This window comes from Sturnus vulgaris, chromosome 8 (assembly GCF_052056855.1).
Source record: "Sturnus vulgaris isolate bStuVul1 chromosome 8, bStuVul1.hap1, whole genome shotgun sequence".
Lineage (NCBI taxonomy): Eukaryota > Metazoa > Chordata > Aves > Passeriformes > Sturnidae > Sturnus > Sturnus vulgaris.
Genome location: NC_142250.1, coordinates 26,648,708 through 26,664,650, shown reverse-complemented (window position 1 = coordinate 26,664,650; position 15,943 = coordinate 26,648,708). Strand labels below are relative to the sequence as shown.

Below are 15,943 nucleotides of genomic sequence, written 5' to 3'. Positions count from 1 at the left end.
TGAGTCTGTCATGGGGGACCGAAGTGGCTTGGCTGGCACTGTGTCTTCTCTGCTCAAATTGTTCCTGTCCAGCTCTGGGAATAGCAGGAGCTGGTTAAAGACAGAATTGAATCCGAGTGTTGGATATTCTCTGCTGCATCTTGTGTCAGTATTTATGCCTGGGCAGTACAAGTGTAACATCAAGGGGGCTGCAGTGTACAGAAGAATAAGAGGAATCATGAGAATCAAACTCATATTTAACAGAAATGGGGGACGTGGTCTTGGGTTCTGCATCAAGCTAGGCTTTAAAACTTAGAAGGAATTTTGCCCAAAGCTTTTTTTAGACTCAGCATCTTAAATGTGTTGGTTTTGCTACAGTTGGGCCTTCAGTTTTAAGGAGAAGACTTCAAATCCAGTGAAGAGTTTTGACCTATGGTGAGCTTGTGTGTAAATTAAAATCTCTTCCTTCTCATTGTCCGTGGCTGCACAAGATGGAATGTTATCTTAGCAAGACCAGGAGTGAACAATTGTGTGGTTCCTTCTGACAGAAGTGTTTTCTCTTCTTGATGATGTCTCTTTTCCACAATCGTTTTTTGTGGTATTCCTGCCTTGGCAGACAATCATACCACTGGTAGAGATTATAATTTTCACTAGACAGGGATCCAAGTAGTGAAAAAGAGTGTACACAGCACTCACAGCATCAATTCCAACACCGTGTAGACTGATCTGAGGTGGCATTAAAGTAGATCAGATTCCTAAGCCACTGACAGGGTCTCCAAACTGTTGCTGCTGTACCTGTAAAGCAAGATAAAGCACTTCCTACCTTAAATTCCTTGCTGCCAAAACTAGCTTCTTCTAAGGTACCTCCTTAAGTGTTTTTTCTGCTTTGCTAAAGTCAGTGCTGTGGCTTTAGCATCAGTGTACCCTGAGAATGCACTATTACTGTTAGCAGAGCAGCAGTATATCTGCTGAGGTTTTTCTGGCAGTACTGGCAGGGTGCAGGTAACTTACTCCTGCAGCTTTGCCTGCACAGTTAATCCTGTACTGTTGAGGCCTGCCCAGAACACACATAGCAATAGTGTTTAGATCTACTGGTTTTCATCAAATCTTTATAGGGGCACAGCTGGAGACCATAATGTAGTGTAGTCTAGATGTAAATCCAGATCTAAACTGAGTGGATTTGCTCCAACTGCCTCTATCTCGCTTATTGGCTTTACAGCCCCTCCTGGTGTTTCAGCTCTGCTGCCTTGTGCAGCATCCAGTGTTGTAGGTGGCAGTCCATCAGCAATAATCATATGGCTCTGTAAAGGCTCTGTAAACTCCCTGGCACAGACATCTTCCAGACAGTCTAGCCCCACCCAAAGTGAGCAAAGTGGTGGGACTTGTGGGGAGCTGTTGTCATTTTTTACTCTTCACAGAGCTCTGAGTGCAGTCCCTCTGTTTTCCTTGCAGGTGGCAATGATATGGATTCTGTAACAAAAAAAACAAGACAAGATGGATCAGAAGTTACTGAAAGACGTAAGGAGGAGATTTTTAATTTTTATATCACACCCCAGAAATCCCAAAAATAAATGGCCATTTCTGTAAGGGATTAAATGCTGACCAAAGGTCCAGAACTGAACTCTGCCCCTGGCCCTGATCTCCGTGTTGAAGTCAGAATAAGGAATAGAATGGGCCAAGATCAGACATTTTGTGATGTGTATCATGATCTGATTGTTTAACCAGATGATTGCCCTGTGGTAGCATTTCTAACCAGTAGTGCAGACACTGGGATGCTGCTCTTACCTCTGATATCAATGCCTTGGGTGGCCTAGAAATTGTCTGGTGGCTTTGTGTAAAATAGGTTAATTTTCTACTGACCTTTTGAGAATTAACTAGTAGGAAGCTACTAAGGGGTCTGACCATAGGCTTTTCTGATATAGCAATGGCTGTGGCTCAGAAGTGCCCAGAAATTTTACAGGGATTTTGTAGAGAAAAAAGTGTTTCATGGCAGTAATGTTCTTATTCAGAGCTAGAAAGATCTGCAGAGAAACACAGCATTGTGTGATAATGAGCCTACAGCTACAGCCCCAAGCAGTTTGGTCTTAAGGGACGTTTATTTAACTGAGCCAATCTTCTTTGAACAAGTCATGCTTTTACATGGAGAATAGGTAGAATTGATCCAGTTTGGCTATATTAACATGCCACTAATTCTGCACCCTTTTCTTCCCTCAGTTATTACAGAGACTGTAACCACAAGACTGACATCCTTGCCACCCAGTAAGTAATTCTCAGTCAGTTTCTTTGCTTCTGCTTGGTGCTCTGTGTCTCTCCATGCTATTTATTTGTCTGCATTATTTCCATTATTTCCATAAATCCCTGGGTGCAGCAGGTCTCAGTGCATAAAGATCTGTACCCAAAGGAAAGCAATTTTAGAAATATCTTTCTTCCAAAATACTTCTTACTGGAGAGGAGTAGTTTTTGGGGGCGACCAGTCTAGGTATTGTCAGAAACAAAGCCACATACTCTACTAAGACTAGAAGACTCTGCAAAGATTTAAGTCCAGATGTAGGGTCTCCAGTGGTGATTGTCTGTTAGGAACAAGAATCGAAAGAAATGGGTCTGCAGGTTCCACTGCTGGGGCTGCAGTGTATTATTTCCCTGTCGTCTTACCCAGCTGGCAGCAGTGAGTGAATCTTTTCAGTAATATCAGAGGTCACATGTAATTTCTACGTCTGCAGAGAAGTACAAACTCCAAAAAGGGAAGAATCCTCCACACTCTTTATCCCACCATATCCTTGATTAGTTTGCTGCAGCTGAGTTGGCAAGGAATTGCATTATCATCTCATTTATGATGAGAGTTAACAAGAGTATTCTTCAGTCTGTGTATGAAACAAAACTTAACTACAAACCTGCTGGCTGTGGAGTGTGAATGCTTGTCTGCTCTGCCAAGACACTTCTCTGCACTTCTGATCTCTCACCAGATATGAAACTGTGCTTGTAATTGAATGTGTGGACAACTTTGGGTCCTTTCTGCCTTCTCTTGCAGTGTCCTTGCTCTTCCTATCTCCTACCTGGAGAGAATGTCTCATTTTGTGCTCATTTCTTTCAGAAGGAGGGAGCAGCAGTGGGCTCAAAACATCATCCCACACTGGAGGGAGTGGAGTAGAAAAGCGGTCATACACCCATGGAAGCAGCTATGTGACCTCAAGTAAGGAATGAAAGCACTGCTCAGTAGGAAACAGAGCAAAAGCAGCAGAAATGGGCTGAGGAGAGATTCAAGGCAGGGATGTAGGGTGAGCCGGGGTAAGGAAAACAGGATTTATCAAAGTAGAAGTGGCAAATACATACACAAATGAAGCTATTCCTTCCCTAAAGCTGGGTTTGAGAATGGGTGAGTAAATGGCAAAAGTCTCATTTTCTACAGGGAAAACCTAATTTCAGGAGAACAACAACAAAAAATGTCATTCCTACTGCTTTTAAGAAGTCTGAATTTCCCTTCTTTCAGTTTTTCCAAATCACGGTCTTTCTGACCATTTTTGTTCTAAAGACAGTTTTGATTAATCTTTCTATTGATCTTTCTGAGGGTGTGTCCATGGCTTTAGCACTTTGAACATTTTGCCAGATTTTCTGGACGTGCTAAATCAGTGTGTGCAGGATTCTTCTCTATAACAGTATTCTTTGCCCAGCTGTTAGATTGTCAAAGGCTTCTAAAGACTAAGCTTCCTACTAAGCTTCCTAGCCAGGTGCCTGATGCACTTTTCTGTCCCCAGTGGGACTGACTGTCTAACTCTCCTTCTGGAAAACATTCTCTGTGCTCCAAGGGAGCTGACAAACCAAAGGGAGTGAAGTACACTTTGGAAGCTCAAGGGGAGAGTTAGCCATACCAAAGAGATCTGACAGACATCTGCATGCCAGGTAAAGGCCAGAATGTGGAATCACTTTGCTTCAGGGCAGACGTGAAGTAACTCCAGTGCAGATGTTGGTCTAATTGTCTGGACTGGCACCACTGTGAGAACTGAACCCAGTCCTGCAAACTCAGAGGACCATGCAGGATTACCATCTTCCTTTGATATCTTTTCAGTATGTGTAAGAAAAGAACCTGAACTTCAGAGATACTGAGTTATTGCAGTTTCACAGAGCATTCTGGAGTCTCATCTTTTCCACTTTCTTGCAGAATGTCTCTAACAGAGGCCTACTTGTCACAGTAGTTCTTTCTGCTGAATTAAATGGAGAAGTTACAGAACAAAACAGGTCTTTTTAGAGGGGAAATTGGCACAAAAACACTGTTGAGATCAAAAGGACACACTTTTTGTAGGGATGGGTAAACAATAACCAGTTTGATCCTGCTGATCAGCATAGATAAGTTGCAGTTTATCACAGAGTTCCCTTTTTATTGCACCCTGATCATACTCCAGCATTAGATTTTGTGCAAGAGTATGAACACATTAATTATGGCTGCTCAGTTCCTTCTCCACAGAACTGATGTGAATTAGGGGGGAAATTGTTTCTTCTGTCTACATATAACAGCTACAATAACCTCCAGGCTTTCTTGGGCCTGATGCCCACCTCAATCACTCCTCCAGAAAATGGACTGAGTGGGAGTGTGGATAGCTGCTTTATGGCAAAGTGGACTCATTTCTGCTTTCCATTATCTCATAAACTGCATCCTTTGGCACATTGAGTTTGGTTTGGCAATCTCCCAGTTTTTGTATCCTATGTCATGTAACACTTGAGTTTGCAAGTAAATCTATATCCTAACCAAAACAGCACCATCCAGAGCTAGATTTATTCCTTGTCAGGGGAGATGGTTCACTATTGCCATAGGCCAGAACCTGGTTTCATACATATCATTGACAAGATTTGCTTTGAAACCAGAGTGATAACCAATACTCCCCTGTGCCCTGAATGCTGAAGACAGCCAGACTTAGACCCTGATATTGTTCTTGTCCATCTCAAGTTGTGAAACACCAGTGCAAATTTGTCCAACTCAGAAGATAGTAACATAAAGCACCCAGGGCATCCAGAGTGTACTGTCAGGGCTTCTCTTCCATTTGCTGAGGGCGTTTTCTTTTAACTATAGGTGGAAGTGGTAGATTGAATTCAACATCATCATCCTCCAGCTACAGACAAGCCCAGTCTCCCAGCTCTACTCTCACCAAATCACCTGGCTCAACATTTGAAAGAAAAACCTATGTCAACCGCCATGCAACATATGAAGGTATCACAGAACATGCCATAGAAGGGAGGCAATGTGCAGTAGAGGCAATGTGCAGTGCACTCTGAGGTCACATTAGTGCAGAATTGTCCCCAATACCATTGTGGTTTTCCTAGGAAATAAGCCATCAGGGACACAATTTAATGATTAAGTCATATTTATCTTAAGAGTAATGCTTATTCCTAAAAGGAATTGTGGCATATATTTGTTGAAAGACATTTGCAGCTCTTTTATGTGAAACCTGAGTAGCTCTTTTTTTTAAATGGAAATGTTTGCTGCCCACTGAGATTAAACAGTTGCCAGGAAGACATGTTTTGAAAGCTTTTAATGATCTTGTGCAAAGTATTAATGGACAACACCTTTCTGTTCTTTGCAGGGAGCTCCAGTGCCAACTCTTCTCCTGAGTTCCCCAGAAAAGATTTTGGTATGTCCTTTTTAGAGCTGTTCCTCTGAACGTTGTGGCAAGGTCATGAGTTGATGACCATAATGACTTTTTGCATATTGCTGTGCCCTGCTCTACCTATGCTACCTCTATACTGGGCCATCATGCATCTCCTTCAGGGGAGTTATTTGGGATTTACATTAACAGCTGAAAGTCAGGTGTCTAGTGAATCATATACAAACAGAGGGTGCATACTGTATATCTGCTGCTCTCAGCTGTGATGCTCCCTGTATGATATAGGACATGGACAGGAGAAGACAGACATGGGATACTTCAGAGCATCCCTTCACCCTTCTAGAATAGCTGGGAGAACACCTGCAAGCAAGAAAGTCCAGACTCTTAGGATTTCGAGTCATTGCTGGATATACTTTTCCAGTAGCTCATTTCTAAACTTCATCAAGTATATATGGAAAAATTAATTGGCTATCAAGTGATATATTTACACTGAACATTGTCAGCAGGTATTAGTTTGCCCTGTCCAAACTCTGAGCTGCTGATTTTACTCAGTGAAGATAGTGAAACATTATGATCAGGTCACTTTTTGGCTCATAGAGGAGGCAGGGTTTCACAATATCCAGCATTAGTCAGTGGGGTCAACAGGCCTCTTAACTTCTTTGGCCATTTAAAATGGGACATCACCATCTATGAATAACATTTCTCTGTATAAAGAAAACAACATCTGATCCAGAAAGGCTAAAGGTGCTGCTGATTCTTTTAAGATACCTTATGGTCTAAAGGGTGTCTGCTAAAAACTCTTAATGGTTCAATTCTCCCAGCTGTGCTCCAAGAAGTTACTGTCTGAATATAAGCACTTTGAGCAAGATCAGTGTGCTGATTTTCAGAAGTGTACGGGCTGTAAAGACTAATACGGCTTTTCTCTCATTGTTGTTCACAGCATCTGCCTCTACGAGAGGGAGAAGCCAAAGTCGAGGTGAGTGATGCTGTTCTTTAAGAAGTCTCCTTTTTTCAGTTCAGCATAATTCAGGTGTGTTAAATGGACCTGTTTTTTAGCAGGAATCCACCAGTTTACATGTAGAGCAGTCAGATGGGGTACCTGGATCTGCACCACTTCAGATGTGAACTATGAATCTGTAAGCAGTTGTTTAAACAAGCTTGGTGTAAAAATTGACCTTAGTGAAAGCCATGGTAGTTCAGACTCTATTGGAAAGGAGGATCTACTTGGAAACCTGCATGTCTGAGGGCATAGTCTTCCATCTTGTCTGTTCACTACCATAACCTTAGTCCATCCATGCTCTGGGACTGCTCTCTTGACATATTTGCAGTAATTGCATTCACGCTTCTCCTACTGTGATCTGTCTAGCAAACCATAAAGCCATACCCTGAAATAATCTCATGCTCGTAGGAAAGAGATGGTTGAGGAAATTGCAGACTTACTGTGGTCTGTGCAGCCAGCTCACTGTAAAGCTCTGCATTGCTTAAATCGTTCTGCTCTTCTAATAATTTATTAACAGTGTTGGGGGAAAGAAGGATTATCTTGGTCTCCAAGAATGTAGTATCTGTTTCCAGTTGCTTGAAGAGGAAACTTAATGTCACTTTATTCAAGTTAATTTTAGCAGTGGGTATAAATCACAGCATGGTTTTGCACAGTCCTCCTGGAGAGTGTCACATTCCCAATTATTCTGCCTCAGATCACCACAGTCTCCTCTAGCACACTACATACCTGAGCTCCCAGCAGAACTAGCCATGCATGATAAAGCAGACACCAGAGAATCAGGTCCAGCTTCTCATATTACTTCAGAAAATAATTCCAATCCATCATCTTCTCCACGTGAATGCCAAGTATTTCTTTTCTAGTGCATGCACTGTCAGATTTCATCATAAGGGGCATGTATCACATGTTCTGGCTACCTACTTTGCTTGTGGGAAGCGATTTTAAAGGTCTACCCCAGCCAAAACACATTAACTTTTTAGCTTCTCATGCTGGACAGTAAAGGTCCAGTGAAAGAAAGGTAATAGCATTGAATACCTGGTGAGAATGTTGGCTGAAAACTGGACTGGTTACATTCAGTGATCCAAAGGAGAAATCAGCATGTAGTAAGAGACTGAATCATATAGCCCATTGCAGAGATGCCAGTTTTACCTAAGAAGTAGTAGGGAATTTGTGTATTTAGTAAACTTCTTTTGGCTCTCTAATTTTTTTTGTTCAGAAGGACAAGAAAAATATTTGTGATGAGTGGGAATATCAGTGTGATTGAGGACTACATAATTAGACCTTCTATCTGACAGTGGCAACATTATTGACTTCAGCAGAGGCCATCAGTGAGTGAAATATAATTCCCTGGAATTTAAAGTAATAAAATGTGACCCCAAAACAAAAATTTGCCCATTTCCAACAAATTCACATGGGCCATGAGTGCTGCTTAGATTAAGCAACAAGTCAGCAAGGTGGAGCATAGACAGCAGGAAGCAAGGAATTCACTTCAGCCTGAAGATTCATTCCCAGCTCAGGGTACAAATTAATCTCTCTGTGTATTCATGATCTGCTTTTTATCTTCCCAGAGAGTGAAATACGAGTCCGACTGCAGAGCGCATCTCCCTCTGGCAGATGTAAGTTATTCCAGGGGTATCAGGGATAAGATAAAGGGTGTTGCTGCTAGAGTTATGTCTTCTCTTGTTAAGAGCATTAATTTGAGTCCCCTTTCTGGACAAGAAAGCATGCTGTGGGTTAGGTGGTGCTCTTGAAGGATGTAAAATGGTGCTTAGTCCCAGAAACATCCTCTGGAGCTTTGTCATTAACTGGCACCTGCAGAAAGTAACAACTTCATAGACATGCAGATAAATTCCACTGAATGATTTCTATTCAGAGCAAGGTTATAGATCAATGGGTGACTCTGGACACTTTCTTTTCCTGCTAGGGACAGAGCTGGATGATGTGAAACGTTTGCTGAAAGGAAGTCGATCTGCCAGCTGCAGCCCTACTCGGTCACCATCCAGTACACTCCCGATACCGAAAAAGGCTGTGGTGGAGACGAAGATGGTCACTGAGAGCTCTCAGTCAGGTACTTGGCTTTAGCAATGTTGCAGTCGTTCCAAACAGCATTTGCCATAAAAAGTACTCGGTTGCTAAGAACATCCAGATAAGAATACATGGCGTCCCTGTACAGAAAAAGTCTCAGAATGCTGCAAGACTGTCCAGGTGCTTCATAGCAAGAGCCATCTTGGGTATCTTTCTAGTGATTAGTCTGATTTCCAAAAAAATGAGTCCATTCTTTCTGATACCAGCTTCAATTCAGAGGTATTTCTAGCAGAGATAAGAGCTCTAGGCAAACGTGTCTGAAAGTGATTTGATCTCTTATCTCCAAGTGAGACAGAGATAGGACTGAAGACATTTCAGTGAGTGATTTATTAGCCATACCATTTGATAATACCTCATCAGGAACTGTATGACAAGACAAGGAGGAATGGCTTCAAACTGAAAGAGGGCAGGCTTAGATCAGATATTAGGAAGAAATTCTTTACTTTGAGAGTGGTGAGGCACTGGCACAGGTTGCCCAGAGAGGCTGTGGATGTGACGTCCCTGGAAGTATTCCAGGTCAGGATGGATGAGACTTTCAGCAACCTGGTCTAGTGGGAGGTGTCCCTGCCTATGGCAGGAGGTTGGAACTAGATGATCTTCGAGGTTCCTGTAATCCCAAACCATTCTGTGATTCTGTGATTCTTTGATTCTGTGATTCTGTAACTGAAGTGGTACTTAAAATACTTGAAAACAAACGTTTTTAGTTATTTATACACCTCATGATAGGGCTTGAGGAAGTGGTATTGACATTGACTCCATTGACTTCCACCAGTATCTAAGAACAATATCTTTTATCTTACTCAGAGCTCCAATCCTGTCTAAAAGAGAATTTTAGTCCGATAAATAGTGAACCAATCAGAGACATATGTGGGAAGCAAAAGCTATACATCACATGGCCCAGGGTGATTTATTAAAGGACTGAGAGACTAGAGTGGTTTATTCTGGTGCCATAAGATCTATGAACAATGAAATCTTTTCAAGGTGTTTTGTGAATGTTCATGCTATCAGGTCAATCTTTATTCCATTGGTTAAAATTTGTGTGGGCTGTAATCACCTGACATTTGAGGTCAGTTATGCCATGCTAACCTGAAGTCACTGGGTTGACTCTATAAGGGTAATTGAAATGTAAGTTGTTTGCCCTGTAAACCTGCAGTGCATGCTAAGCCACAAGCCTGGACTCATTGAAAACTACTTCTGTCTCTTTGGTTTTTTACAGTGTCAGGGACATATGACACAACCATATTGAATACTGCCCTCCCGTCATACATGTGGTCCTCCACTCTGCCTGCTGGGTCTTCCCTTGGTGGATACCATAACAGCTCTTCCTTGATCAATGCCATGTCTCACTCTACAGGATCAGGTGTGCTCCCTGGATTGCCCTGATTTGAAGGATGGAACTATCCTGAAACTGGGTCCAAAGCGTGGGGTTTTTCACACAGCACAAACTAAAATGATGGAATAATCAAAATGGCAAGGGATATGCTTGAATTTTCTCTAATGTGTAATTTTTTGGTTTTCTGTAATGTAGTGCTGTCTGCTTCTACACTGACTGTATCTGAAAATCCTTCTTTGTGTGGATTTATTGTCCTGACTCTCTGACGGTCACTAAATTTTCATGACATCTTTATCAATGAGGTCAAGCTCACATTCCCTATAAAAACTAGTTTAGAATCAAATTAATATTGGATTATCCTGGCTCATTGTAAGAATGACTCATATACTAAAAATGTTGTAAATAAGTTTTGTGTGTTCTTACACCTGGTGAGGCCCATTTCTAAATGCCAGGGATTCTGCATTCCCCAGTTGCAGAGAAAAAACACAAGAAGCTTTATGAAGGTATACTATTAAAAGCTTTATTTTCTCTCACTGTCACATGATCTCATCTTCTCTGAGGTAGGATTTTTTTGCCTTTGTCAGTTCAGTAAAAGGGCGGTTTGTTGTCACAATTTTCCTCTGTGCAATTGTGCATTATCATTAGTTGCATTTCCAAGTTGAACCTTAATTTCTGGGACTGTACCACTGACCTTTGGGTGTTGGATTTATGATTTATGATTTGAGAGAAGTAATAACATTTCACTTTCTCTTTTTGCAGTTTTTGGTGTTCCAAATAACCTGGCTCCCAGCAATCATACTCTGAATGCAGGCCTGAGCTCTTCCTCTACAGGTCAGATTTTTCTTCCATTCACACTTTGCCAGCACTGCATTTCTGGCAGACAAGTACAGTGAAATAATACCTGTATACCAGTTTCTCTCCTCTTCCTCATCTGAGTGTCAGCAGCTCTTTGCCCCACCTGCACAAATGTCCATGCAACCATGAGAGTGGCCTCACATTTTAACTCAAGATAGTATTTTAAAATGGTCACCATTATTGTCCTGGGCCAGCAATAACAATACAGCAAAGTGAACTAGGTTACAAAACATTTTGTGAGGCCTGTGGCGCCTCCAGAAAACTGGTGAAATTTGTTGGGAGAGGTCATTATTTTTGTATCACTGGTTTTGTTTGGGTTTCAACCAGAATGCCACCTGCACTTCAGGACTCCTATAACCCTCATTGCAATGTTTTTCTTTGCAGTATTTGGAGTTCAAAACAACCTGTCTCCAAGCACCACTTCTGCAACCCAGAATGCTACAGCAGCTTCTGCAGGTCAGCAACAAAGTAAGCCTAGGAAAAGCTGGGGGTCACCAGTGTGTGCTTCCTTCTCCCACCTATTCTGTAGTGACTAGAGAGTTCATCTTGACAGAGGCCCCCTCATCACCATCTTCCTGTGTGACACAGTGTGGTATGAAGGGATATTGAGGAACATTTCCTCTTCTTTGCATGTGCAGGAACAGCTCCCTGTGCTGATGCACTAGAGATTTGCTTGTTGGGGAAACCTTTGGTTGTTTGAGTTGTCCTAGGAACACTGAATGAGAAAAGATTTTTGAAATGCTTTGGTGTGTGTAGATCCCTTGTTATCCTTCATCTCTGTCATTGTTGAATTCCTTCTTTGCAGCATATGGGATGAAGAACACTTCTCAGAGCAACACCATGGCAAGTACTGGTGTGTCTGCCTCAGCAGGTGTGTATCATTCACAGGTGTTAAGGCATGGCCTTGTATAAGCATATCATAAAAATGAGTTAGAGATTCAGCATAGCTGAGTGAAACTCAGGTAACTTGTCACTAGCCAAGTCTCCTACCTTTCTGAAAAGAAAGAGAGTCAGAATCTAAGAAGGAGCAAAGGAACTGGTTCTGATTCAGATCTCTATAATAATTTGGATTGTTTAATTCTGAGCTATTTCTGCTCAGCAGGCAGGAAGCTGGATAGAAGAGCACACATGTGAAATTGTACTTCGTTTAAAGTCAAAACATTTGCAAGGTCGCTCTTAAAAATAATTTTTCAGTTGTACCAGCTTCAACCACTCAAAAATGAAGGAATTGACTTATACATGATCAGATTATGTTTTTTTAATGAGAGAAGCTCTTTGTCCTTGAACAGCTAGGATTCTTCCTTCCCAGCTCTTTTCTGCAACTCTGAGAGTTATAAATTACACTTTTTTTGAATGTGTGTGTAAAGAAAGTCGTTTGCCTTGTAATCTAAGGACTTCCAAAGATGAGGCTTAAAAATACATGTAAAGATCACAGAAGTTATGATAACATTTCTAATTCTAATTTCTAATTTCTCCAGGTTCTGCTAGACTAGTGGAATAATACAGTTCTGTTTATCTTGATTTTCAATATTGTGTCAGTCTGCAAATTCGTGTTTATATATGAGTCCAGACATACTTCTTAATGCCTAGTGGCACAAGAGTGACCACAGTGATGATTTTGAACCTTATTTGGCCTGTTCCAAACCTCAGTAAATTACACTTCAATGTCTCCTAACCCTGCCTGGCTCCCAGGATATGAAGTGCTTTGTGCTTGACAGAGTAACTTGGCAGTGCTTGATGGGCTCCTCAACTTGAGCTGTGCTGGCTCTGTTGACCCCTGAATATCTCTCTCAGGCTGAGTTTCTCTGATTCCACAGGAAGTGTGTTTGAGGAGCAAAGAGCTCATTGAGCAAATCATTTCTACATATGATTGAATTCCAGATGGCAGCAGGGGCTCCCCTGCGAGTGAAATGCACATCTCCAAAAAAACCTAATGACATGCACAGCTCTCCTGTTACCTTTAGTGGCCAGTATGTCTCTTACAGGGCTCTTATTGTAGTGGCAACCCCAATCACAATGTGACCACCTGTTTTTATGAACAAAAGTGGTGTGGCTTGTAGTAATGGTCTCAATGGCCCACAGTCATCTCCTCTTTACCATGTTTTACAAATATTCCAGGAGGAACTGTTTCGAGCTCCCAGGGAGATGACATTCTGCGCAAAGACTGCAAGTTCCTGCTGCTGGAGAAGGAGAAGGCACCAGCAAAGGAGATGGAGCTCTTGGTCATGACAAAGGACACTGGCAAAGTCTTTAGTACTTCTAACACTGGGCTTAATGGAGGTAACGTCCCTTTTTCAGGACATGTGGTTATTCTGAGGGCAGAGAAATGGAGGCTGATCATAGGGGAAGTTCAGCGTTCAGGGCACTACCCCTGGCTTGTACATCAAACAAGAACCTCTGACAGGCAGGCAGCTTTTTACCATGCCAGCTGAAACCTGGGTCTGGCTTTTGCATTTGAAGCTCCAGAGTGTGCCTCAGGGTATTTCACAAAGCTGATGAGCTTTGAGAGAAAAAAACCCAGATCTGGTTTAGACAGGCAGGGCTATTGTGTCTTCCCAAGAAAAATACTCCTTTTACCAATGGAAGAAGATAGGCCTGGTTTAACTTCTGGTGTAATGTTTCTAATTATATTCGGTTCCTGTTCAGGATCTTTTGTAGAAGACACCTTAAAGAAAGAGAAACAGGGGTTTTCCTCCTCTTATGCTACAGATACTGGCCTAAAATCAGATGCAAATGGTAAGAGTTTGTTCTTGTGGAAATGCAACAGAACTTTCTCCTATTGCCTCCATTACTACCTTTCCCTTTCAAGCCCACGCTCTAAATTCTGTCATACACAGAAAGACTGGTAAAACCTCTTTTACTGTTTTTAAAACAGGAGGGCTGACATCCATGCCAAAAAGGGACAAAGAAACTTATGCAGGTAAGTGATGCAACTCAGACTTTCATTGAAGAAGCACCAAAGCATAATATACAAAAAAGCAATTGTTCTTGACGGACACAAGTAATCTCTGAGCAATGAATCAGAGGGAGGGGGTGTTCAGGAGGCTACCAGAGAAATTGCTACCAGTGATTTCATTGTAGATGAATGGAGAGTTGGGGTATTTTTTATACCTAGAGAAAATCAGATAGCTGACAGTCCAGCTACTGATATTGGCATCCTGATACTGGGACAGATTTATGGGGAAGAGAAGGCTCAGACAGACCTTGCTAGCTATTGCTGTCATTTATGGTTCAGATCTGTACAAAGAATTTACCCCTATGTGATCATGTTTTCCAGCTGTTATTTTAAAATGCACTAAATGTTTTTGTCCCCTGTTTGAATTCCCTTTGGAAATACTGTTCCCAGCTTTCACAGGGACTGGAATTACACTCACCATATGCACAGAGTGGTGTGAAGATTTTTTCCCATAGCCCTTTATGTAATGGATCAGACCTTGATGTCCTTATTGTAAGAGATTCTTAACTCTGAAGTTAAGGAACTCTTCATTAACTGGGAGATTGCTCCTTCCCTCTTCCAGAAATACGAGGTGGTGATGCAGGAGGTGCAATTGGATCAGCACCATCCTGGTGTCCTTGTGGTTCCTGCTGTAGCTGGTGGAAATGGCTCCTGGGTTTGCTTCTAGCCTGGTTGTTTCTCCTTGGATTGCTTTTCGGACTCATTGCTCTGGGTAAGAAATAACTGAGGAAAAAAATGTTGAATGGTATAGAAGGACAGAGGGTTTAAGCTGGGAATAATTCCAAGCACCAGAGATACCAAGCTAGAGAACTGAGGAAAACATTCAGCTTGATGGTGACTTGCCACGGAGATATTACAAATGGACAGAAAGAATGGATAAGGAATACAATCTTTGTTGAAGTGTTATATAGTCTTGGGGTGAGTAGGATATGAAGGCTCCTGAGATCTGAGGTCTACTGCTCTGAGACTGACAGATTCCAAAGTTGTCATTTAAATTCCAGATATCCCTACTGGGTAAAAAAAAGATACAAAGAATTCTGCAAAACTCATTGGCCATAGTTACATGACATGGTTGCCATGTTCCTGTGACAGCAGGAGATATTTCAGGCATGCTTATCTGGTAGAAGGTTCCCTAGCATTTTCCTTTAACCTTCCAGCTGAAGAAGTGAGAAAACTGAAATCTCGTGTGGAAGACCTGGAAAAAATCAATGGTGGCCTCCTGGCAATTAATCAAGAGAATTCAAAACTAGAAAAAGATGTTTCAAGAGTAGACTTTCTTCACGGTAACTCACCCTCCTCGACCTTCCCATATGAAAATGAAGAGTCAGTCTGGTTGATGGTGAAGAGCAGACTGAATAAGGAAATAGAACGAGGTGAGCAGAGTCAAAAAATGAACCCATACCTTATTTCTCATGCTACTTTTGTTAGCAAGGGAAAGGTGACTTACTTTTATTTAGTACATGATGGAAAGAGATGAACAGCAGAGGAGCCAACATTCCCCATCTTTAGAAATTTCACATATTTGTGAACACAGATTTACTGTAAACTCACAAAACCATACTGTGCTGCCTTTAGCCTCAAATGGATGGATTCTTGGTCTTGAAATGAGTAGCTACTCTGCTGTATAATGCACTCTAACAGCCCCTTCTCTTCCTGTTACAGGCTACTTCCGAGGGGAGAGAGGAGAACGTGGTGAGAAAGGTACAGCCATATAGTCATTCTCTTCCCCTGTCCAGTTCCTTGGCTCTGGCAATGCACAATTTTGGGGTGGTTGTTGCTTCAAGGGGAAATTAGCAGTGAGGAAGATGAAGATGGCTTATACTTGAACAAAAATAATTAGAATTGTTTAGGTTGGAAAAGACTTTGAAGATCATGGAGTCCAACCATAAATGTAACAATGTCATGTCTGTCACTAAACCACCTCCCTAAGGGCACATCTACATGTCTTTTCAATACCTTCAGGGACAGTGATTTAACCTCTTCCCCTGGGCAGCCTGTTCCAATTTCCCATAACCCTTTTGGTGAAGAAATTTTTCCTAATATTCAATCTAAACCTCCCTGGTGCAGTGAGGCAATTTCTTCTTGTCCTATTGCTTTTTATTTGGGAGAAGTGGCTGACCCCCAGCTCATTACCCGCCTTCCAG

At 41.9% G+C, this 15,943-nt stretch overlaps 1 protein-coding gene across 2 annotated transcripts in view; it reads left to right on the top strand.

Annotated features, from left to right (window-relative positions):
* The first annotated feature begins 1,442 nt into the window (after window positions 1-1,442).
* The window catches only part of COL17A1 (collagen type XVII alpha 1 chain), a 35,839-nt gene continuing 21,338 nt past the window's right edge, over window positions 1,443-15,943 (top strand). Inside the window, exons 1-18 of one of the 2 annotated variants that reach the window (XM_088169300.1) lie at window positions 1,443-1,497; window positions 2,194-2,238; window positions 3,071-3,169; window positions 5,042-5,179; window positions 5,553-5,600; window positions 6,514-6,549; window positions 8,139-8,186; window positions 8,495-8,638; window positions 9,872-10,015; window positions 10,748-10,819; window positions 11,228-11,299; window positions 11,649-11,714; window positions 12,962-13,123; window positions 13,490-13,579; window positions 13,719-13,763; window positions 14,362-14,511; window positions 14,957-15,172; window positions 15,462-15,500. In XM_088169300.1, coding sequence (XP_088025426.1) covers window positions 1,443-1,497; window positions 2,194-2,238; window positions 3,071-3,169; window positions 5,042-5,179; window positions 5,553-5,600; window positions 6,514-6,549; window positions 8,139-8,186; window positions 8,495-8,638; window positions 9,872-10,015; window positions 10,748-10,819; window positions 11,228-11,299; window positions 11,649-11,714; window positions 12,962-13,123; window positions 13,490-13,579; window positions 13,719-13,763; window positions 14,362-14,511; window positions 14,957-15,172; window positions 15,462-15,500 — 1,669 coding nt within the window. Of the gene's footprint in view, window positions 1,498-2,193; window positions 2,239-3,070; window positions 3,170-5,041; window positions 5,180-5,552; window positions 5,601-6,513; window positions 6,550-8,138; window positions 8,187-8,494; window positions 8,639-9,871; window positions 10,016-10,747; window positions 10,820-11,227; window positions 11,312-11,648; window positions 11,715-12,961; window positions 13,124-13,489; window positions 13,580-13,718; window positions 13,764-14,361; window positions 14,512-14,956; window positions 15,173-15,461; window positions 15,501-15,943 lie in introns of both variants that reach the window. The other variant, XM_088169299.1, reaches the window with a different exon arrangement.